This window comes from Poromitra crassiceps (assembly GCF_964638095.1).
Source record: "Poromitra crassiceps genome assembly, chromosome: 1".
Taxonomy (NCBI): Eukaryota; Metazoa; Chordata; class Actinopteri; order Beryciformes; family Melamphaidae; genus Poromitra; species Poromitra crassiceps.
This window is the reverse complement of record NC_139623.1, coordinates 12,451,142-12,476,658: the sequence shown is the minus strand read 5'-3', so window position 1 is coordinate 12,476,658 and position 25,517 is coordinate 12,451,142. Positions and strand designations below refer to the sequence as shown.

Genomic DNA, 25,517 nt, shown 5'->3' with positions numbered 1-25,517 from the left:
TGTATGCAACATACAACCTTTATTTTGAAAATATGGTTAGGTCTAGAGGAAGTTACTTATCTACACTCCTGGAAAATTGATCACCCAGGAAATAAGGAAGTGTTCTATTTCTCCTTGAGAGCCTCAGACTGACAACAGAGACCACCAGCAAGCCAATGTAGATTAAGTCTCTTTTCTATAGTGAGTAAGGTGTTAAACACCATGATCACTGAGTTGGTTGAAAAATGAAGTCTTTATTTTAAGTTATATTTTGTAAATGAACTTCTTCATTAGTCAACCAGAGTTTACTATGAAGTGAATGGGGGCAACATCATGCATCTAATGTATTGGGTACCTGTGATCATCATCGTGGGGCTACTGAGCTGAGGTGTAAACTAGGCTACTAGGGCTAAGCTGTTTGTTAATGAGTCTGTTGATATGCAAATGCACACTAGCATAATGCTAAGTGGCCAGGAGAACAGAGGAACTGTGAGAAGAAGCTGTATCTGCTAAGAAGTACACACACACAGAAGAAGAAAAATAAGAAGACTGAATCTGATAAATTGATTAAGCTTTCTTCATAGATCTAGTCTCTTCATTTTGATCTCAAAGTGCACCAGATTGATACATTTTTACTTTGAATTGTACAAAATCTTCTCCTGGGGGGGCATGCCCCCGGACCCCCCTAGGGGGTCTGCGGTCCACCATTAGGGTTGCCAACATTCCATCCCAGCAATACGGGACGGTCGGACCAACCCAACCAATTTTTCCACGAGTGATTGTGGCACACCACACGCTGCCAGATAATATAGCCGCGCCCACCTGAGAGTCTCACACACACACACACACACACACACACACACACAACGCTCTGTGCAGCTGTGCCTGCCCCCTGTCATCAACTGAGGGGTCCTAGCGCCCTTCGTGTTATCTCATACAGCACACAAACACACAGGCAAGCAGACAGACAGGTCACAATATATATGCCTCTTCCCTTAAACCCGGGACAAGTGGCGTCCCGTACGGGACACGCCTCTTTTGACCCAAATACGGGATGTCCCGGCTAATACGGGACTGTTGGCAACCCTATCCACCATATACATTCTTTGGGGGCTGAGCCCACCCAAAGGTGTCATCCTAAAACCGCCCCTGGCGGGAACATTTCAAGTACCGAACATACTGGTCTTAATCACATATGCAGTAAGTCAGGGGTCCCCAATTACTTTTCACCAAGGGCCACATTTTGCTGAGGGCCGAGGGCTCAGGCGCCGGCGCGAAAGATTTGGGGCATTTGAAGCCAGGTTTAGAGGAATAACTCATTTTGAATGACAACAGTTGTGATGTCATTATTCAGCCTTAACCACCAATATTTGATCCTTTTCTCACTCACTCCTATGTCACCACCTGCTCTTCCTGCAGGGCTTGAAATTTACTTTTTTGACCACCTGCCAATATGGCTGCCAGATTTTAAAGTTACCAGCCAGTTAGAATTTTCACGAGCCAAATTGTTTTTCTTGAAATAAACCAGAATGTGAGTGGGTTATGGTAAGTATCAGTAAGTGGCCTGGGATTCTCAAAGCCTGTGTTGATTGTCACACAAGAACAAAAATGCGCTCTTGAAGCTAAATAAATCCAAAACCAACAAGTTCATTATTTAAATGTTTACTTCAAACTTCCTCAATGTAGAACAGTTAGAGATTACTTTTAGCTTTTTAGTCATAAAGATGATTGAAAGATATTCCATATTCTAGACTGAAATGTTATAACAGAAGTGGAGTATTGGCCAGAATGACATGAACAAAAATCTTGAAAGTGATGATCTTGAATCTTGAACATTTGGACACCTATTCAGCACGTATGTTGCATGTTGCGTTCAGGTGCACTGTAAAAAAACAAAAAAACAAGGCTAGGTCGAAAACCTAGCATATGGCCGGCGTGGGAAAGCGTTGATGAGCCTGTTGTCAACCAACGTGGCTGGTCGATTTGAAATTGTACCAGCCACGAACATTAGTTTACCAGGCAGGCATATTTTGTAATCCCACTGTTGTGTGTAACTGACATTTGTGTAACGGTTGTCTTGATTTGGGCGATATGGACCAGAAATATTGTTTTTTTTCTCTCTTCTGACCAAAAATATGTTTTTTTCTCTCTCTTCTGACGCCATTGACTGTATATGCACAAATGCAGACACGCACGCACGCAGACACACACACACACACACACACACACACACTTAACATAGCAGACTGGCATCTTCAAAGGAGTGAAAGACACGCACGCAGACACACACACTTAACGTAGCAGGCTGGCATCTTCGAAGGAGTGAAAGAGTGGACAGTGTGGCAGACACACACACTGCAGACACACACAGACCTTGAGTAGGGCTGGGCGATCTGGACCAAAAATATTATCTCAATTTTTTTCTCTTCTGATGCCATTGACTGCATATGAACAGCCAGTTCAGACTTCACACAACCAAACAAGAGACAGAAAGTATATAATTTTTTTTAAGTATATAATAGTACACTTACCGTGACCAAGGCGTCACCGTGGCGTGCGAGCGTGCAAAGACAACTTACTATAAGTTTGGCGTGCAGCCGCCAGCGTGCAAAAACAACTCCAAACAACTCCTGGGATTGGCGTGCAGCAGAGTCACCCTCACCATGCACAAACAACTCCTCAGATTGGTTCCTACACTCCTCGGATTGGTTCAGAATAAATCGGCTTGTAAAATCTATGACAGAATCGGACCCGACAATGCCTCCTAATGGGACGTGCTGACGCCGGCCAAAAAACCCCCCCAAAAAACAAAAATTCCAGCGCGGGCCACACAGGGGGGCGCTCGCGGGCTGCTATTTGGGGAACTCTGCAGTAAGTCATTACGTACAGAAGACATGTATCTGGTCAAGCCGGGCACCAGTTTTCTTTATCAATAGCGTGTAATTTCCATCAATATACATCAAGAAGGATGATTTGTAGTGCACACTTCTGACTCAACTGATGATCTAACCGCGGTCTTTCAGCTAGGCCAGCATGCGTTAGGCTGTGTGTGTCAGATACTGGAAGTCTGACACCAGACTGAGGTTCTAGTTTGCTGGAATAAATCTGTGGGTCCCCTGGGAGGCTTGAATGGTCTCAACTGTAAAGCCAGTGCAGACTGCAGATTGTTTATTTGAGCAAGATTTGACTGGGCTGTATCAAGGAGATTATATAGCCATGGGCAATCTTGTGATGTGGATGTGATTAGTATTTGTGTTTTGATTTGCAGATTAATGCGGTACTGTATGTTCTGTTATAAATTGGTATTTTTTTTAAGTAACTTTATGAGTAAATCCATTCAATTCAATTCTGCAATGTGTGACTGTACATGGTGCGTTTGTATGAATGATAACGTTCAGATAATTTCACATCTAACTATAATGCAAGCAATCTCTGTATGTATGCCTATGTCATTTGCATATCTCGAGAACCATTCGTCCAATCTACTTCACACTTTGTTGATGGGAACCCAGGAAAGTGCATTGTCACATCTGGTGCCATTTGGACATGCTCAATATGAATAAACTTTGAATAAACATGCGAACAGCGCTCTGTGCAGCAGAGGGGTGAATGAACAGCACTCTGTGCAGCAGAGGTGTGAATGAACAGCACTCTGCAGCAGAGGGGTGAATGAACAGCGCTCTGTGCAGCAGAGGTGTGAATGAACAGCACTCTGTGCAGCAGAGGTGTGAATGAACAGCGCTCTGTGCAGCAGAGGTGTGAATGAACAGCGCTCTGTGCAGCAGAGGGGTGAATGAACAGCGCTCTGTGCAGCAGAGGTGTGAATGAACAGCACTCTGTGCAGCAGAGGTGTGAATGAACAGCACTCTGTGCAGCAGAGGTGTGAATGAACAGCACTCTGTGCAGCAGAGATGTGAATGAACAGCACTCTGTGCAGCAGAGGGGTGAATGAACAGCACTCTGTGCAGCAGAGGGGTGAATGAACAGCACTCTGTGCAGCAGAGGGGTGAATGAACAGCACTCTGTGCAGCAGAGGGGTGAATGAACAGCACTCTGTGCAGCAGAGGTGTGAATGAACAGCGCTCTGTGCAGCAGAGGTGTGAATGAACAGCGCTCTGTGCAGCAGAGGGGTGAATGAACAGCACTCTGTGCAGCAGAGGTGTGAATGAACAGCACTCTGTGCAGCAGAGGGGTGAATTAACAGCACTCTGTGCAGCAGAGGGGTGAATGAACAGCACTCTGTGCAGCAGAGGTGTGAATGAACAGCACTCTGTGCAGCAGAGGTGTAAATGAACAGCACTCTGTGCAGCAGAGGTGTGAATGAACAGCGCTCTGTGCAGCAGAGGTGTGAATGAACAGCACTCTGTGCAGCAGAGGTGTAAATGAACAGCACTCTGTGCAGCAGAGGTGTGAATGAACAGCACTCTGTGCAGCAGAGGTGTGAATGAACAGCGCTCTGTGCAGCAGAGGTGTGAATGAACAGCGCTCTGTGCAGCAGAGGTGTAAATGAACAGCGCTCTGTGCAGCAGAGGTATGAATGAACAGCACTCTGTGCAGCAGAGGTATGAATGAACAGCGCTCTGTGCAGCAGAGGTGTGAATGAACAGCGCTCTGTGCAGCAGAGGGGTGAATGAACAGCACTCTGTGCAGCAGAGGTATGAATGAACAGCACTCTGTGCAGCAGAGGTGTAAATGAACAGCGCTCTGTGCAGCAGAGGTATGAATGAACAGCACTCTGTGCAGCAGAGGTATGAATGAACAGCGCTCTGTGCAGCAGAGGTGTGAATGAACAGCGCTCTGTGCAGCAGAGGGGTGAATGAACAGCACTCTGTGCAGCAGAGGGGTGAATGAACAGCGCTCTGTGCAGCAGAGGGGTGAATGAACAGCACTCTGTGCAGCAGAGGGGTGAATGAACAGCACTCTGTGCAGCAGAGGTGTGAATGAACAGCACTCTGTGCAGCAGAGGGGTGAATGAACAGCGCTCTGTGCAGCAGAGGGGTGAATGAACAGCGCTCTGTGCAGCAGAGGGGTGAATGAACAGCACTCTGTGCAGCAGAGGTGTGAATGAACAGCGCTCTGTGCAGCAGAGGGGTGAACGGGTACAGCATTAGTTCAGGTCATTTTACAAAGCATATCCATTCAGGTAAATGTGATTTTCATAGGTGTGTCAATATTACTACATGATGACACTTTGAAAAGACACACACAAAAAACACACAAAAAGGGAAGCATCCATGAGGTTACTGTTCAGAGCTCATGACGGAAAATACAAAAACACAAATAATCTGCACTCTGCGCGCAAGTTTAGAAAGTCAGGAAAGCTCTGTGTGTGTGTGTGTGTGTGTGTGTGTGTGTGTGCATGTGCGTGCGCGTGCGTGTGTGTGTGTATGTGTGCATGTGTGTGTCAGTACTTACCCAAGCGTGGGTCGAATCTCCAAGCGGGGATGTGATCATTTTCCTTCAGGCCACTGTCAGCCGGCAGAGGGACGGAGATGCTGATTGGCTCATTCACCTGCAGCTCCACTCCCTCGCCGACCAATAGGTGAACACTGATGGCTGCCACAGGCGTCAACTCAAAACTCTTCTCTGTCCCTGTGATAGAAGCAAAGGAGGGGGGGGAGGGGGGTGAGAGAAACATTTGAGAGGGAGTGAAGTGGGAGGAGCAGACAGCGGGGGGGGGGGGGGGGGGGTCAGATAAAGGAGAGTTGTCAGGCGAGAGACAGACAGGAAGGAAGGAAAACAAGGAGTAGAAAGGACAGAAGGAAACGGCGATGGGAGTGGAAAAAAATGCGCGACTGAGGTTGGAAATGTCACAAAGCATTGTGTGTAAAGCACAAGTATGCTTGTCTCGCCCGCAGGGAGAAGGTAGGAAGGGGGTTGGGGGGGATCATTTGAGGGGTATTCAACCTGAAGGAGAAAGAAGTACAAACAAAACACACACCAAGACATGGAGGAGAGTGTCTGAAAGAGCCAAGGCAGAGTAGTAGGGTCATCTGTGGCACTTCCGTGACCGTGGAGAGCGAAGGTCCGTTTCTCAATGGATTTGTCATCTAGGAGGGTTAATAAACAAATTTAGCCGGGGTGTATTTTTAAAAAAGGCGGGGAAAATATTTGAGAGACCAAAATCCAAAATGTCTGCCGTGGAAATGAACTTTTTAATGGTTTGACCTACAATGATGCACAATACATGGTTTCAGAGCTTATTCTGGTCAAGGAATACATATTTGGTGTTTATATAATGATTTGACTTATTTTTTTACCTTCAAATACAAGATGGCTGCCAATTTTGAGCTCTAAAAGGCAGTTTTTTCAAAATCGTCATAGAGCCTTCATATTAGGCTTGAATGACAGGTCTTCTCATGATATGTTGAATAATATACAGTATAAGTACACAGAAGTAATCTCTGAGGTCATTAAAGTCAATGTTTGTGTGTAAACAACAGTTGCTGATTTGCGGTTTCCCATTAAATAGGGTAGGCTACTGAGAATATGGTGTCCAGTTCATCCCATCACATTTTCATAATGAACCAAAAACAATTTTGCACTATAGCCTAACATAAAATAGTATTCTGTATGCAAAGCTAGCAAGGTTAGTTGCTTGAGCTGAATTTAAAGGTCAACTCAAAACAAACAATGAAATTAACTTTGAAATTAAAACTGAATCCTAGGCTATTAAATTTCATCAGCACACAGTAAAGGAAACTTGTCTTTGAACTCAGCTGACTGTCTAGTCCTAATCCCTGTTGTGCAATGTCCCTTTTCAGTGAAGTTTTAGTTTTTGTTAAGAGTATGGACTTTTAATCTTGACCTTGTTGGTAGGCAACGGCCCTTTTTCAGTCAAGCATTTTCAGATTAGCCCAGTCAGTCTGTGAAGCAGTCAGTGTCAGCACTTGCGCGGAATATATAAAAAAGAAAAAGAAAACTTTGTTTGAGGTTATCAACGTTATTCACTAGTCTAAAGATAGTTCTACCATCAAGAACATATAAAACAAAAGCAAAAACATTTTTTTTTTGCAGAAGTCATCATTGATATTTGGTGTTAGCTAACGTTAGGTAACGTTATTATTTTTAGCTAAAGTTAATTTTATCTGTCTCCACAATTCTGTCAACTGACATATGCATTTGCTTTTGAAAATAAACAGCGTATAACAGCAATATAATATAACAGTAATATAATAGCGAGTTGCTTTCCCTCCCAATGAAAGACAAAGCACACAATGTCCTATGAATGTGTCCTAAAATGTGACAAGCCTTGCAAGCCCACCGATACAATAAATCAAGGCAAATGGGACAGCTTACAATTAAAAGCCCAAGACTGGTCAGGACTTGATAAATTTGATGATGTTTACACCACCACCTCCTGGGAAGATGGGGCAACCAATCGGTACATGCATTCGTCATGTTATATTTCTATTTAATCTTCAGTTATGCTTAAGCAAGCCAGGCTGTTTATTTTCAAAAGCAAATGCATATGTCAGTTGACAGAAGTGTGGAGACAGATAACATTAACTTTAGCTAAAAATAATAACGTTACCTAACGTTAGCTAACACCAAATATCAATGATGACTTCTGCAAATAAAAATTGTTTTTGCTTTTGTTTTATATGTTCTTGATGGTAGAACTATCTTTAGACTAGTGAATAACGTTGATATCCTCAAACAAAGTCTCTTAAAGTGTGTAATGTTAACATTAGTTAGAGAAAAAGCGAGCTCGCGCAAGTGCTGACACTGACTGCTTCACAGACTGACTGAGCTAATCTGAAAATGCTTGACTGAAAAAGGGCCGTTGCCTACCAACAAGGTCAAGATTAAAAGTCCATACTCTTAACAAAAACTAAAACTTCACTGAAAAGGGACATTGCACAACAGGGATTAGGACTAGACAGTCAGCTGGGTTCAAAGACAAGTTTCCTTTACTGTGTGCTGATGAAATTTAGTAGCCTAGGATTCAGTTTTAAAGGTCCCATTCCGTGCAAAAGCTGTTTTTACTTGTAAATGCATATTTACTGCTGTCAGCCCTCCCTGTAATGAGTGGTCACACGCTCAGAACTGCCACAGTTGGATTTGTCCCTATCCAGCGTCCCTCTGCAGTCTCCTCCAAGCCACACCCCCAAACGCTTCGTTTGCCCAGAGGCAGGGCCGGCCCTAGCCATCTGGGGGCCCTAAGCAGGATATAGATCAGGGGCCCCCTCCCAGGGGCGGGGGTTTGGGGGCATCCACGCTGGAAGTACTTTTAAGTAGGGGGTGCTGTAAGGAGCCGTAAGTTTAAATTTGACGTTTTTGGACTTTTAGCCATATTTAGAAGAATATTTAAAACAAACAAACATGACAATGACGCTCGTTTGTAGCCCTATCAGTGTCAAGCAAGCGTGTAGAACCCAGCAGCCATAGGGGTTGCCAGGTCAGTTAAACCAGGGGTTCCCAACCTTTTTTGTGCCAAGGACCGGTAGATACATGCAGGACCGGTTGTCAATTTTAATGGTTTTAGTTACATATATATTTACTCACCAGGTGGCGACAAAAGGTAAATATCAGCCTTTTGTGTTGTATGTAGCCTACAGTATTTATGTTTTTGTTTAAACTACAAACATAAATAAACGTCAACCTATGTTTTAACTACCACACACAGCCTATAATATTATAGCCTATGTTTATTAAAAAAAAAAAAAAAAAAAAAAAAATGGGGGGGGGGGGCCCCCAACTCCCGGGGCCCTAGGCAGCCGCTTGGTTCGCATTATGGGCGGGCCGGCCCTGCCCAGAGGGGAATTGGGACGTCACTAGCTTCCTCCTGCATACTGCGCGGGTCTCTCTCACACAAGCTACCTGCACCATTTTGTCTATAGCCACAAAATTAACACTTCTAGCTGGAGCGACGCCAACTGTACGTGATCCAGCAACTGCAGAGGTGCATTCGGTAAGTCTAGGCATTTTGAGATGTCCTCTTTAGCGTAGTACCGTTAAGTTAACGATAACTCGCAACCTAGCGTGCTGGTCCACAGACGCTAATCTGATTGGCCGCTGGGAGCCTGGGGCGGGCTCTCCCTCAGCGGCCAATGGGAACTGTTAGTTCTGAATATATTATAGAAACAGGCCATTCTTGGGAAGCGACGAGATGAGGAAGTGAGAACTCCGTCACAACAAACGGGGTTGCTATATTTTCGACAGATTAATCCAGAATCATGTTTTATGGACCAGAGACACACGTTTTTAAGAGGTTACAGCTGCACGAATTGGGACCTTTAATTTCAAAGTTAATTTCATTGTTTGTTTTGAGTTGACCTTTAAATTCAGCTCAAGCAACTAACCTTGCTAGCTTTGCATACAGAATACTATTTTATGTTAGGCTATAGTGCAAAATTGTTTTTGGTTCATTATGAAAATGTGATGGGATGAACTGGACACCATATTCTCAGTAGCCTACCCTATTTAATGGGAAACCGCAAATCAGCAACTGTTGTTTACACACAAACATTGACTTTATTGACCTCAGAGATTACTTCTGTGTACTTATACTGTATATTATTCAACTCATCATGAGAAGACCTGTCATTCAAGCCTAATATGAAGGCTCTATGACGATTTTGAAAAAACTGCCTCAAAATTGGCAGCCATCTTGGATTTGAAGGTAAAAAATAGGTCAAATCATTATATAAACACCAAATATGTAATCCTTGACCAGAATAAGCTCTGAAACCATGTATTGTGCATCATTGTAGGTCAAAGCATTAAAAAGTTCATTTCCACAGCAGCCATTTTGGATTTTGGTCTCTCAAATATTTTCCCCGCCTTTTTTAAAAATACACCCCGGCTAAATTTGTTTATTAACCCTCCTAGATGACAAATCCATTGAGAAACGGACCTTCGCTCTCCACGGTCACGGAAGTGCCACAGATGACCCTACTAGAGGGGCTTGTGTTCGAACAGAGAGTGCACACAGGAGTGATTGTGTTTCAGTGGGTCAGATAGAGAGGCCTCTCCAGGGTAGTCTCTCTCTCTCTCTCTCTCTCTCTCTCTCTCTCCCTCTCTGATGTAGCATCCGTTTTAAGCCACCAGACACATCAGGAGAACTAGAACGCACTAGCGGCCACTAGAGGCCGACCGATGCATCACCTGACCGGAGGTGAAACGTAAGGAGAAACCGCACTAAATGGGTGACGTCATGCAGCGAGAGGCTCAACGGGCTTTCCCAAAGGCACGTCGTCGTATTGGAGGAATCAGATGAGATGAAGTTGGGAAATGAGCAGAGCGTTTTGTGTGTCCCTCTCTTCTTCTCTCTTCTAGCCCTGACCAGCCAATCAAGAGTCATTTCTCTCACCAACAACCCAATGCCAAGCCACCCTCAAAGCAGACCAGAGCAAACGGTGCGAGACCGCAAATACTAGAGCGACAGACGCACAGACATGGCCAACGGCCGACTGTCGGCTTGGTGTGTCTGGGGCTTTAGCCTTCACTCCCCACCCGCTCTCAACAGCCTCCTCTCACGTCACCCTCCACATCTCCCCCTGACACCCCTCCACATCTCCCCCTGACTCTCTTACACCCCTCCACTTCTCCCCCTGGCTCTCTACTCTGACACCCCTCCACATCTCCCCCTGGCTCTCTTACACCCCTCCACATCTCCCCCTGACTCTCTTACACCCCTCCACATCTCCCCCTGGCTCTCTGACACCCCTCCACATCTCCCCCTGGCTCTCTGACACCCCTCCACATCTCCCCCTGGCTCTCTTACACCCCTCCACATCTCCCCCTGGCTCTCTTACACCCCTCCACATCTCCCCCTGGCTCTCTTACACCCCTCCACATCTCCCCCTGGCTCTCTGACACCCCTCCACATCTCCCCCTGGCTCTCTTAAGGCTGAATTATGCTCACCCTGCCGTGAAGGGCGCGGGGGTGGAGCGAGGGGCGGGCGCGTCAAATTACGTAAATTTGTTGGGCGTGGTTATTCGCTAGCTCCAGCGGCCGCTCGCGTTGTGCCTGATTTTTTTTCTAACAGCGCAAGCTTCTCTCCAAACATGGCTGCTTTCGAGCCACTGAACCCTGAACACTGAGCTGTGTTTTCACCACATTTCTTGACCCATGTGGTAGGCTATAAACTTAGATTTGCAACTGTTCGTTTTTAGTCATTTCACCAAGTAAATGTGTTGTGTTGAGAGCATGATTGAGAGAGATTAAAAGCAGCACAGAGTAGGCTATCAGGGCTGAGAAGTAAAAACGGCTTTCAGTAAAAACAAGTTTGGTGAGTCCTTCATGTGCTGATGTGGGCTGTGGGGTCATTTGAGAGTGAAAGCGCACTCAGTACTGCACAGAGTTTCATTGCGACTTTTCACGGGCTGTTCTCACCATTGTACAATACATGGTGATCACTTTCTGAGTATAATGGCATCACCCCCAGCGCGAGGTCTCCACGGTGACTCACGGAGACTCGCGGGGCCCCACCCCCACGGAGCTTTGCTCGAGTATAAGAGCACCTTTACACCCCTCCACATCTCCCCCTGGCTCTCTTAAGGCCTAAACATGGTCGTCCGTCAGAGCCTCGCCCCGCCCTCCCCGTAGGACGGCGGGTGGAGCGCCGTCCTACGGGGAGGGGGCGCCGTCGGCTGACGGGGGCTGCTCGAAAATGTGACTTCACGGCGACGATACGTGCGTGACGTCAGCTGCAGGAGAGTTGTGACTGGCCGTTGCCTTGGCTCTTCGTTGTAAAGTCGCCTTTCAAAGCATGACGCTAGATTATAACGAACTAGTTGTGTGGCTTAGCCTTCCCAAATGTTGAGGGTCGTTTTTTAGAATTTAATACATAGAATTGGGAACGTTACATTCAATTTCATTCAGACTGCCTGGCACACAATCTCCGCCATTTTCACACGGAGCTTCCACAGGAGGAGGGAGGGTGGGAGGAGGGAGGGCGTAGTGGCGTCCGAGCATGTAGGGCTCGCTGGCGCCGCCCAGACGGCGAGACGGCTCCAATTCGAGGCGGATGGACGACCATGTTTAGTAGTCTAGCAGCAAGTCCTCAAAAAAGGCTTTAGTTTTCGAGATACCCCTACCCGAGGTAGAACAAATTACAACAATGATTTTTCTTATCTTTAGGGTCTCCCATTAATGAAATTGATTCTTGGCAAATTTTATTTTTGGGGAAAAAATGTTTTTTTGGCTGTTCTTTAGAACTACCCCAATCCCTGAAAAAGAGCCAAATTAGGCCAGTCCGAATAGGGTAAAGGTGACAAAAAAGCTCATACCTTGAGAATGCTCACTCTTTTCCTCACCAGACTTGCTGAGGTATGAACCAGGTGGCTGCCCTACATCACCAAATAGTCAGAAAATTATTTACCTAAAAAGATCATGAATTATAGTCCTGTAAATATAGCTTTAGTTTAGGCGGAAATTGTACTTTGTGGTGATAGGAACATAGGACTCCATCACTTTTCTCTCATTTATCAGAAAAACAGAAATCCCTGGAAAATATACCATTACTGAATTGTCTAGGGTGCTATTGAACCCTGACCAGTAGTTGTATGGAGATATCTGGTACAGTTCTATTGCAAATGAGATTTCTTTAGACATAGACCTACTACCTCTTCTCTGAAACTGTCAAATTAGGTCATTCTGAATGGGGGATAAGTGAAGTGGCATAATAGCCTATAAGTTAAGAATGCTCACTCTGATGGTCATCATATTTGGAGAGGGAAATACCAGGTGGCTGAACTACATCACCAAATAGTCAGAATGTGGGTAAACCAATAAAATAAAGTTGATCTAAATTACAAACCACCTGGAGCGGCTGTAGCTCAGGAGGTAGAGCAGGTCGTCCACTAATCGCTTTGGATAAAATAGGTCGGTGGTTCGATTTCCACCTCCTCCAGTCTGCATGTCGAAGTGTCCTTGGGCAAGATACTGAACTCCAATTGCTCCGGATGGTGTGCCAGCACCCTGCGTGGCAGCCTGCCGCCATCGGTGTATGAATGGGTGAATGTACCTACTGATTGTAAAGCACTATATAAATGCAGGCCATTTACCATTTACCATAAAACATAGAAATACAAGGTGTAAATATTGGAAGTTTTATTGAAACTGGAACATTAATCCAAGTATAATAGTAATCATAATACACAATCACAAAAACAGACTAGAAAAACGGATTAGAAAACAAAATAACCAAGGCAAAAATAAAACAGAACAGAGAAATAAAAAGTGACTGCTTTTTTGTCCAGGTATATGGACACTTTTTTCACAGCCAAAGTATCAGGCCTTTGTTGTGTATTATGACCCAACCAGATTATTGTGCCAGTGTTTGGGAGTCTGGGGCACATTCACAACCTTATCCTCCATGGACTGCAATTGTAAGGATTGCAAAATACTGATTAGAGCTGCAACGATTAATCGATTAATCGATTAGTCGATCGACAGAAAATTAATCGACAACTATTTTGATAATCGATTAATCGTTTTGAGTACAATTTTAAGAGAAAAGGTCTAAATTCTCTGATTCCAGCTTCGTAAATGTGAATATTTTCTGGTTTCTTTACTCCTGTATGACAGTAAACTGATATTATCTTTGAGTTGTGGACAAAACAAGACATTTGAGGGTGTCATCTTGGGCTTTGGGAAACACTGATCGTCATTTGCCACCATTTTCTGTCATTTTATAGACCAAACAACTAATCGATTAATCGAGAAAAGAATCGACAGATTAATCGATTATGAAAATAATCGTTAGTTGCAGCCCTAATACTGATGCAAACAAAACTGTCTAAATATTGTTCAGTCTGGAGGCAGCCTGTCTATCTGGAGACGATCATGTTTAATATACTGTATCCTTAGTATCATTGTCCATTTGTCAGATTAAGCTATCACAATGTTACATTCTTCCCTCTTCTGTGTATCATATTGTAACCTTTTTCAAAAGTATTTAGATCTTGCATTGTTGCTGCGCGTATATAAGATGTTGGAAGGGCAACAGAGAGGCACTGGCCCTTTCCACTCTCTCCACAGTTTGCATCTTTGCAATACAAGTAAGTAATGTCTCTCACTTCTGTAGGTGCTGGGGGTTTCCTAAATAGAGCTGGTCAAATGGCTCCATCTCTGACAATCCATCCCTTGACGATAGGACTCCATAACAGGGGTTTGGACATGTGACTGTGACACCATATCACTGTCTGATACATTGCTCTTGCTGTCTACCAGCATGTCATGCACTCACTGACTGTGACACAACAAGTAGTTTGTACAGAATAGGAAAGACAACAGCATTCACCAAACTCAAGACCCATCTCAGTGAGCTCAAAGATCTGGCCCATTTTGGACTCTTCCAGCTTGGAAGTCTTTGCCAGTCGCAAGAGAATTTGCGCTTCTGCTTTACGGAAAAAATAAAAAGGAAAATGGACTGATGTGCACAAACTTGGATGAACTGAGGTTCATAATTGCATCAACAACATATGCAGCCTCTGCAAACCTGCCACCAACAGAGGATGAATTTGCACAACATGTGCAAAGAGCAATGTACTGTATCAGACAGCGATATGGTGTCAGAGTCACATGCCCAAACCCCTTTTATGGAGTCCTATCGGCAAGGGATGGATTGTCAGAGATGGAGCCATTAAACCAGTCCTATTTAAGAAACCCCAGCACCTACAGAAGTGAGAGACATTACTTACTTGTATTGCAAAGATCCAAACTGTGGAGAGAGTGGAAAGTGCCAGTGCCTCTCTATTGGCCTCCCCTGTACGGAGTTCTGTACCTGGTGTGTAGAATGTCAAAATGTGTCCCCAAACGTCTCTGAGGAACCTGACATTTGACATTCTAGTATCTATATACTTGACCTCTCACTGAAACACATCTTATGTACGCGCAGCAACAATGAAAGATCCAAATACTTGGGAAAAAGGTTACAATATGATACACAGAAGAGGAAAACATTTAACATTGTGATAGCTTAATTTGACAAATGGACAATGATACTAAGGATATATTAAACATGATTGTCTCCAGATAGACAGGCTGCCTACAGACTGAACAATATTTACACAGTTTTGTTTGCATCAGTCTTTTGCAAGCCTAACAATTGCAGTCCATGGAGTATAAGCTTGTGAATGTGCCCCAGACTCCCAAACACCGGCACAATAATCTGGTACGGTCATAATACGTTCAACAAAGGGCTGATACTGTATTTCATATTTGGATATTTGGACTTTGGCTGTGAAACAAGTGTCCATATACCAGGTCAAACGAGCAGTCACTTTTTATTCCTCTGTTCTGTTTTATTTTTGCCTTGGTTATTTTGTTTTCTAGTCTGTTCTCCTGTTTTTGTTTATGAAATGAAATGAAGCACTGAGATTTGGGGCTACCATAAAACAAATGTATTATTATTACTATTATACTTGTATTATTTCATCATGTCAAGACAGGAGATACTACTGATTTATTATAGTTTGGATTAATGTTCCAGTTTCCAGCAAACTTCCAATATTTACACCTTGTATTTCTATGTTTTAGAGGCTTGTAATTTTGATAAACTTTATTTATTGGGTTACCCACATTCTGATTATTTGGTGATGTAGTTCAGCCACCTGGTATTTCCCTCTCCAAATATGATGACCATCAGAGTGGGCATTCTTAACTTATGTGCCACAGTACCCATCTGACCTGAACCACTACTGTCCCAACTCCAACCTCCCCTTCATCTCCAAAACTCTTAAGAGGGTGGTTGCCGCCCAACTCCAGTCCCACCTTGACTCAAACAACCTCCACAAACCATTTAAACAGCCCTGGTAAAAATAACTAATGACCTCCTCCGTGCAGCTGACTCTGGACTCCTCACCATCCTCATCCTCCTTGACCTCTCCACTGCTTTCGATACCATCTCCCACCCGCTACTTCTGGAGCACCTGGCGAACATTGGAATCACTGGTGTTGTAATTCCCTGGTTTGCATCCTACCTCACCGACAGACAACAGTTTGTCCAACTAGGGAACCACACGTCCGGGTGTTCTGCCGTTTGACCCAGGGGTCAGTATTGGCTCGACTCCTATTCATCACCTACCTCCTCCCCCTGGGTAAAATCCTCCGACACCATGGTGTCCGGTTTCACTGCTACTCCGATGATACCCAGGTCTATATCTCCACCAAACCCACCACCACTCTTCCTCCCACCTCCCTCACTGCCTGCCTCCAGGACATCAGGAGCTGGATGAGCAGGAAGTTCCTGAAGTTAAACGCCAGTAAAACCGAGGCCTTGCTCATCGGCTCCAAAAACACCCTCTCAAGCTCATAACACCACCACCCCAAACGTCATCATTGACAGCTTCCCTGTTCCCTTCTCCACCCAAGTCAACAGCCTCAGCGTCATTCTGGACAGCACCCTTTCCTTTGCACCCCACATAAAAAACATCACCCGGTCTGCTTTCTTCCACATCCGCAACATCTCCAGACTCCGCCCATCCCTGTCCCAATACAGCACCAAAGTCCTCATCCACACATTTCTTACATCCCAGATTGATTACTGCAACTCTCTTCTCTCTGGCCTACCCACCAAATTGCTCAACAGACTCCAAATGCCTGGATCATCACCCGCACTAAATCATCTGACCACCCTGTTCTCATTCAACTCCACTGGCTTCCCATTCACTACCGGATTGACTTTAAAAACCTTCTGCTCACTTACAAAGCCCTACACAACCTAGCACCCACCCATCTCTCTGACCTCCAGGAATACACCCCTTCCCGCTCCCTACGCTCTTCCTCAGCTGGCCTCCTGACCGTCCCCACCTCTCGCCTCAGTAAGATGGGTGCTAGGGCCTTCAGCTGCTCTGCACCCAGACTCTGGAACTCCTTGCCCCCACACATCCAACAGTCTGACTTCATCACCACATTCAAATCCCACCTCAAAACCCACCTGTACAAATTGGCCTACTCACTTTAATCATATACAGTACTCAATCTGTTATTCGCCTGCCGTGTTTATCTCCTGTCTTTTCTTATATCTATGCTCGTCGTATTTTAATGATGCTGGTGTTTGCCATGCCTGTTGTTTTTATGATCTTTTAGAATGTTATGTCTCTTATGCACTGTACAATGACCTTGGGTGTTTTGAAAGGTGTCATCAAATAAAATTATTATTATTAGAAGTATACCACTTATCCCCCCATTCGGAATTTTGACTGTTTCAGAGAAAAGGCAGGGCTATGTCTAAAGAAATCTCATTTGCAATAGAACGGTACCAGATATCTCCATACAACTACTGGTTAGTGTTCAATAGCACCCTAGACAATTCAGTAATGGTATATTTTTCAGGGATTTCTGTTTTTCTGATAAATGAGATCAGAAAGTGATGGAGTCCTGTTCCTATCACCACAAAGTACAATTTCCGCCTAAACTAAAGCTATATTTACAGGACTATAATTCATGATCTTTTTAGGTAAATAATTTTCTGACTATTTGGTGATGTAGGGCAGCCACCTGGTTCATACCTCAGCAAATCTGATGAGGAAAAGAGTGAGCATTCTCAAGGTATGAGCTTTTTTGTCACCTTTACCCTATTCGGACTGGCCTAATTTGGCTCTTTTTCAGGGATTGGGGTAGTTCTAAAGAACAGCCAAAAAAACATTTTTTCCCCAAAAATAAAATTTGCCAAGAATCAATTTCATTAATGGGAGACCCTAAAGATAAGAAAAAACATTGTTGGCATTTGTTCTACCTCGGGTAGGGGTATCTCAAAATCTGAGGGCCCTTTCTGCTAGACTATAGGCCTTTACACCCCTCCACATCTCCCCCTGGCTCTCTGACACCCCTCCACATCTCCCCCTGGCTCTCTTACACCCCTCCACATCTCCCCCTGGCTCTCTGACACCCCTCCACATCTCCCCCTGGCTCTCTTACACCCCTCCACATCTCCCCCTGGCTCTCTTACACCCCTCCACATCTCCCCCTGGCTCTCTTACACCCCTCCACATCTCCCCCTGGCTCTCTGACACCCCTCCACATCTCCCCCTGGCTCTCTGACACCCCTCCACATCTCCCCCTGGCTCTCTGACACCCCTCCACATCTCCCCCTGGCTCTCTTACACCCCTCCACATCTCCCCCTGGCTCTCTGACACCCCTCCACATCTCCCCCTGGCTCTCTGACACCCCTCCACATCTCCCCCTGGCTCTCTGACACCCCTCCACATCTCCCCCTGGCTCTCTGACACCCCTCCACATCTCCCCCTGGCTCTCTTACACCCCTCCACATCTCCCCCTGGCTCTCTTACACCCCTCCACATCTCCCCCTGGCTCTCTGACACCCCTCCACATCTCCCCCTGGCTCTCTTACACCCCTCCACATCTCCCCCTGGCTCTCTGACACCCCTCCACATCTCCCCCTGGCTCTCTTACACCCCTCCACATCTCCCCCTGGCTCTCTTACACCCCTCCACATCTCCCCCTGACACCCCTCCACATCTCCCCCTGGCTCTCTTACACCCCTCCACATCTCCCCCTGACACCCCTCCACATCTCCCCCTGGCCCATTGGATTTGAGAAGCTGATGTCTTGAACTCTGCCGTGATGTTTCCATCCTCCAGGGCGAGCCTTACCTGTGCCATTGCCGCCGAGGCCCTGCAGGTAAGGGAAGTGCTGGATGTGGGCGGGGGAGCTGGCCACGGTGAGCAGAGCGCTCAGGTTGGCGTAGGATGTGTTGGGAGGAAGACTCAGGGCTCTGCGCTGAAACTGAACCCAGGGCTGGCCCCTCGAACCTTGGGGCAAGACAGATAAGACACAAAGGGAGGTGAGGAGCCGCACAAGTGCACACACAGAAACAACACACTGACACACTTCTTATCTGTAAAGGATGAGGCTGGTGTTTTAATGCACTGCTTTCTATCAACAAATCATAAGAAGATAACCAAATAACAAATGTGTTTCCTCTAGTACCGTAATGTTACTTTCTGACTACTTTCTGACAAAAAGTCAGGCTCTTTGTAGTTATTATTACCAAATCAAATTCAATGGGAACACATTCTTCATTATGCCGGGGACTATTTTTGGTGCTATGGAATAACTTTCAAGATCTACAGTCGGCTTATTAAGCTAGGAAAAAAGTCCGCTGGCACGGTGCATCACAATGATGTCATATGTTGCCCAGAGTAACGGCATGACTTTTTGACATTTTGATAAAACATATCTATATATCTATATCTATCTATCTATATCTATATAATATTTTATATATATCTATATAATATTTTATATAGATATATATATATATATATAATATTATACACAATGGAGTTCTATGGCTGTTCATTCATTGGCCACCGGCTACATGGACGAGAGTTGTTGGTTCTCATAGTATTTGTTGACGGTGATGTAAGCTGTTGGGTAGTCTCTCCCCAGACTCAAATATTACGTTGACTGTTGACGTTCACTGCTGTGAAGGCGCGTTGAAATTGAACGAGTGACAGGTCGTAGCACCGATGAGAGAGCGGTTCGAAAAATGGGCCGTGTCGTCTGATCGCAAAGTCATTACTGTTTGGGGAGGACTGAATCCACCACTGGCATATCACTGGCCAAGTGAACAGTTCCTTCCCATAATAACCAGCCGGCTGAGGGAAAGTGTCCCAGACCCAGAGAGAGATCTGCAGCATGCAGTAACGTAGTGTATCAGCGTAAAAACTCTCATGGGTCTGGCGTTGAGACTAGCTTTTGGGTAAAAAACCTGTTTCTCCAAAATGTCAAATTTCAATATCAACTGAAAAAAGCCTCGTCTTTAGCTTGACAACCAACCGTTTTGGAGATCATCTAATTGGTTTTGAAAATGTTTCATAGATCCACAACTTAACTGAGATTATCTCACTGACTGCAAAAGGGGCGGCAACAGGAGAAGCAGGGTCGGAAAATCACGTGTTGGACCACCGCCAAGATTTATATCGCCATGGCGTGCAGAGGCTAGCCGCCGCGTAAAAACCCACCTCACTTGCAGGGTCGCTCTATCAGCTAAACGGCCCGGCTTGGCAACTTTTAGACTGAAGAAAATGCCACTAGTTTGTGGATATTAGTGGGATTTTTGGCCGGTCTAAAAGGGGCTTGGTAGAGCACAACAAGATAGAAACACACAGTGTACGTAATGCTCATTGCTCATACAGCTGGATCTGTGACTCATTGCTCAAGAATGTGTACTCTGCACAGTCGGACCACAATGACATCACCTTGCTGAGTCCAGCTACATGCAGCCTTTATGCTTTGATTTGCAGACTTGATCATTTGTTCATGGAAGGCAGAGGGATGGCGAAAGATGAAAAGGAAACAATTCATTGTACGGCAAAATATCAGAAAGAAGCATCGCTACATTGCAGTTGCCGATGGAGGGCGGGGGGTTGGGTTAGAGTTAGGGTTAGGGTGGGGGGTTGGCCCTACCTACCCTGGGGGCGTTGGCCCTACCATGCCTGAAAGATTTAGCAGCCAATTAAGGTAATTCATTCTTTGGTGTAATCAGGAATATGAAGCCAACTGGAAAAATATTGAACTATCAATACCAGGTATATCCATTCAATCCTTGCTGGGCTGTCCATCTACTATCAAAGACCAATGTTTAGAATCAAGTGGTTTGTTTCTCTTTGGGTGTATGGCTAGACTTTGTGAATAAGTTTAAGATCCAATGGACATATATATATATATATATATATATATATATATATATATATATATATATATATATATATATATATATATACACACACACACACACATATATATATTAGGGGTGCCACGATCCGATCCGATTCCGATTCCTGGGGTCACGATCCGATTCCAGAATCGATTCTCGATTCCAACGATTCTCGATTCCAGAATCTAGAATTGATTCTCAATTATGTAGTTTTATATTGCAATAACACACAAAGGTAAATCTAAGACAAAAAATGACAAATGTATTAATGCTGAACTTCAAATTCAACTTCTGAAGTATTACAGTCAGGGCCTAAATTCATTTTGCAAACTAGGGGGGAATTCCCCCCTTATGTTCTTCAGATAAGATGGATTTATAGACTGGGGGGGATCTGTAGACTTTGAGAAGGATTTATAGATTTTGGGGGGAATACATTAACCAGAGTTCTTAAGTGCAAGAGGTGGTGGCACCGTGGCAGTACAGTAACAGTACACAAATGACATGAACATTTGGAGACTTATTCAGCCGGTATCTTGCATGTTGCGTTCAGGTGCACTGTATTTTTTTTTTATTTTTTTTTACAATACAAAGAAGAATCGATTCTTGGGAGTTTGGAATCGATCCAGGAATCGTGGCATTAAGAATCGCGATCCTTTCAAGAATCGATTTTTTTGGAGCACCCCTAATATATATACCGTAAATTCCGGACTATAAGACGCACCGGTCTATAAGCCGCAGCACCAAAATTGACTATTTTTTTCTTCTATAAGCCGCACCGGACTATAAGCCGCGGGTGTTTTGATGTTTAATTACCATATGAAAGGGTTCGTGCACAGAGAGGAATGTCGGGAAAGAGATCGCTGTTTGGGGAAGCTCCCATTTATTAACATTTCAACAAAACAAAACAAAAGTCAGGTCACTAATCCCCAGACAAAATCACACAACAATAGGCTACCGTATATGTGCAGCAAACCTGTAACCAGAGAAGTCAAGTCACTAATCCTCGTCTTCCTCTTCTTCCTGCGTACTGAAACCACCAAAGTCCTCATCTTCAGTGTCGGAAACGAACAGGTTCAGGGTGGCTTCGTCAACCACTCTCCTCTCTCCTTCATTGTCACTCAAAACCAACGAACTCCTCTTCATCACTGTCGGCATCGAACAGCCTCTGAAGCCTCTGACGGCCCTCAGCGCCAGCTGTGGCGGCGTCATCCTTTTCATCCCGCAGCAGTCCAGCGTTTTGGAACCCGTTGGTGATTGTGGATGTTTTCACACTCCTATAATATTCCGTGATCTTCCTTTGTGTGAATTCGCCGAAGTTTGTGATTTTCTCCTGGTAGTCGGGAGGGAGTTGTTCAGTAGTTCTCCCCCGGACGGACAGTCCCTTTCGTCTCATGAATCGGTAGCACCAAGATGGCCCACCTCTGAAATGTTCAATTTTCATCTCGGTGGCGATTGTTTTGGCCTTCAGTCGGATCTGCACCGTGGAAACGCCTCGGCCGTCTCCTCTCTGGGTCAACACCCAGTCCTCAAGGGAATCTTCAAGTTCCGGCCATCTGCTTTTGTGGCCTCTGAAGGACTTTTTTGTCTTATTACACTGAGACAGTTCCTCCTGCTGCTGCTTCCAACGTCTCACCATTGACTCATCGATGCCCAGGGTACGCGCTGCTGCTCTGTTTGTTTCTTTTAGTGCGAGTTCGACTGCTTTCAGCTTGAAAGCTGCGTCGTGTGACTTTCTGCGTACCTTCCCCATGGTAAGTGAGAGAGAGACTGCTCGTCTTGTTGTGATTCCGGGCTGATGAACTTTGCTTACCGTAATTACCATATGTAAGGGTTCACGCACAGAGGGGATTGTTGGCTGTTTGAGGAAGCTCCCATTTACCGTATTACCGTAACATTTCAACAAAACAACATAACACAACACCTTTGTTTATTTCGACAGTGCACACAGTGTCCGCGGTGTGGTGAAAAGAGGGCAACAGAGGAAATTAAAACAGAAGTGGATTTATAGGTAGAAAGAGTGCTAAAAAAGAGAGATTTTATTTGTATTTGAAATTTTTTTTCTGAAAAAATCCATAGATAAGACGCACCGTTATATAAGCCGCAGGGGCCAAAAAACGGGAAAAAAGCCGCGGCTTATAGTCCGGAATTTACGGTACATTTTATTTATTTATTTATTTGTGTGCGTGCGTGCGTGACAAGGCATACCAGTACAACCAGAGAGCTTATTATCTACTTGGTATATTTATTTCAAGTTCAAAATAAACTTTCATCGTTCATCTACATCGTTTTTCTCATATTTATTCAGTCAGTACTAGTACAGTAGTAGCCTACACTTTTGTAATGTTTTTAAAGCAGGACTAAACCCCAAAACACTTTTTTTCAGCTTTTAACCAATATATATATGACTTTGGGGGTGGTGTGTGAAGAATGCTGGTCAAAATTTCCACATTTGAGACCAAACTGTTGCCATTGTAGTGATTGTACCATTTGTATCATTTTCAGCTGCATAAGTGCCCTCTATGGGTTGAACACTGCTTTTTTTTGCCCTCAAATGAATGGGAGATTTGGTACAACCTGATGTCACGTTGTACCCAAAGACTATGGGATTTCAAGATCGTTACTCCCCTACTCCCCCTGTACCCTTTCCCGGCTCCTCACAACTCTAAGCCTATTCCCATGATGTCACAAGCATTTTCCTACCAATATGGCGCTACAATACACACAGCTCATTGGCTGTTTGTGTCACTTGACCTGTTAATCACCTGTTAATTGATTACAATCGCCTGTTATTTTCCTACCAAGATGGCCATGTGGTGATGTAACACAATACTATCAATAAACGCCACTATAATCATAAAAGGAAGAAAATGGCATTGTGTTGCTGTAAATCATTCCCAACCTTTTTCATACTAAGGAGCCCTAATTTAGTTCACATTAGGGATGTTCATCAATTATCGAAAATCGATAATCGATCGTTAAGGATTGGAATCGATCCTGTGGCATTTGGATCGATTTTTTAATTATTAAAAAAAAAAAAAAAAAAAAAAAAAAAATTGGACTAGGTTTGGGTGGAATTCGTTCCTCCTCGCCCCACTCCATTGCACAGCCGACTAACGTGAGGTGGAGCTTCATATAGTCTCTAGTTTTCTGGCTGGGCACAGGCCTTTGTGCCAACAAAACTGTTTTAAACATGGGAAATTCACACCGGCATGCGCCGGGGGCAGCAGTGTTGGAGAGGAGACACATTGAAATAAAGAGTTCATTGAGGAGAACACGTTGTCTTTCGTATTTTCTGCCATAGGCATTCATTTTGTAAAAAAAAAAAAAAATTGAAAATATTGAAAATTTTCTAAGTATTAATAAAATCGATGATCGATAATTGATCGTTAATATTCACCGATTATCGATTTTTGAAAATTTTCAAAATGAACATCCCTAGTTCACATTGTGGCAATGGACCCCGGCCCATTGCCACTACTTTAATGTTTATTGTAAAAAAATGAACTTTATCATGCTTTTATTTTGAAGGCAAAACCAATAAACCGGAAGTGAAATTGTGACAATTGTTGCTAAATTCACGGATATTAACGTTAGCTGGAGCGACGCCAACTGTACGTGATCCAGCAACTGCGGAGGTGCATTCGGTAAGTCTAGGCATTTTGAGATGTCTCTTTAGCATAGCAACCGTTAAGTTAGCGATAGCTCGTTGCTAACGTTAGTTGTGGACACAACCTAGCTTGCTGGTCCACGGACGCTAATCTGAGGGCCTGGGGCAGGCTCTCCCTCAGCGGCCAATGGGAACTGTTAGTTCTGAATATATTATAGAAACAGACCATTCTTGGGAAGCGACGAGATGAGGAAGTGACAAGATGAGGAAGTGACAACTCCGTCAGAACGAACGGGGTTGCTATATTTTTGACAAATTAATCCAGAATCATGTTTTATGGACCAGAGACACACGTTTTTAAGAGGTTACAGCTGCACGAATTGGGACCTTTAAACTTTAAGGTAGTATGGATTACGGGACACGTAGCACATATTACAACGATCTGGTAAGCCTTTGCTTGTTCCACAGCACTGTGTTGTCTGCTAGAAGAGCAACTAATTTAGTTAACCTGTAAGTTGAACAGAACGTTTTCTAGCTTGTTGCAGGCTACGCGGCTAACTGCAGAGCTAATGCAGTCAGTCAGACAGTGAATGGGGAAGCGATGCAGTGCAGGCTGTAGCTCTGTCAGCTGATTACTGACCTGATAGCTTTTTATTTCTCCTCACAAAGCGCTCCAGGTAGAGATGCAAACAAACAGGCTGTTCTAGTGAAGCTTCTCTGCATGCATGCAGCTGTTTGAGCCTGACTGCTACTTTGAGGTTAATGTCACATTGCATGCCGTAGGTGTAAAGTGGCATCGGGCGCGCGGCCGTGTCAGTATCGGGCGAGTACGAGTACAGCAAAATAGGCCAGTATCGGCTCCGATACTATCGGTATCGGGACATCTCTAGTTTTTCCCATAGGTTTTTTCAAATCAAGCATCGTGCCGTTCTGCCAGAAATCTGGGGGGTTTAGTCCTGCTTTAACACATTCACTGCCAACAGTTTTTTTTTTACTGTAGGTAGCTTCTGCCAAGGTTTTTTTTTGAGGATTCTGGCTCATCTTTCAAGAGCCGAGGATTATTTTCTGTTAGGATTTTGTGAACATAAAATATCTCAAAAGAACTAATAGAATGTGTGCTTTCTCTGTCTAAAAGAGTTAGTTTGTAGAGTTAGTAGTTATGTAGGCATTAGCAGTTGAATACAGCATGGTTTCAGCGTCTGAAAATTTAAGCTGAGATAAATGCCTTTTTGTGAAATTCGATAGAACAGTCACTTTAACCATTTATTTTTGGCATCAGTAAGACGTCAGACAT

General features: G+C 44.5%; 1 protein-coding gene across 1 annotated transcript in view; it reads right to left on the bottom strand.

Annotated features, from left to right (window-relative positions):
* Positions 1 to 25,517, bottom strand: part of fam171a1 (family with sequence similarity 171 member A1) — a 65,950-nt gene that overhangs the window by 17,433 nt on the left and 23,000 nt on the right. The window contains exons 4-5 of the mRNA XM_083650397.1: positions 18,548 to 18,706; positions 5,395 to 5,571 (exon numbers count right to left, since the gene is read on the bottom strand). Coding sequence (XP_083506523.1) covers positions 5,395 to 5,571; positions 18,548 to 18,706 — 336 coding nt within the window. The remainder of the gene's footprint in view (positions 1 to 5,394; positions 5,572 to 18,547; positions 18,707 to 25,517) is intronic.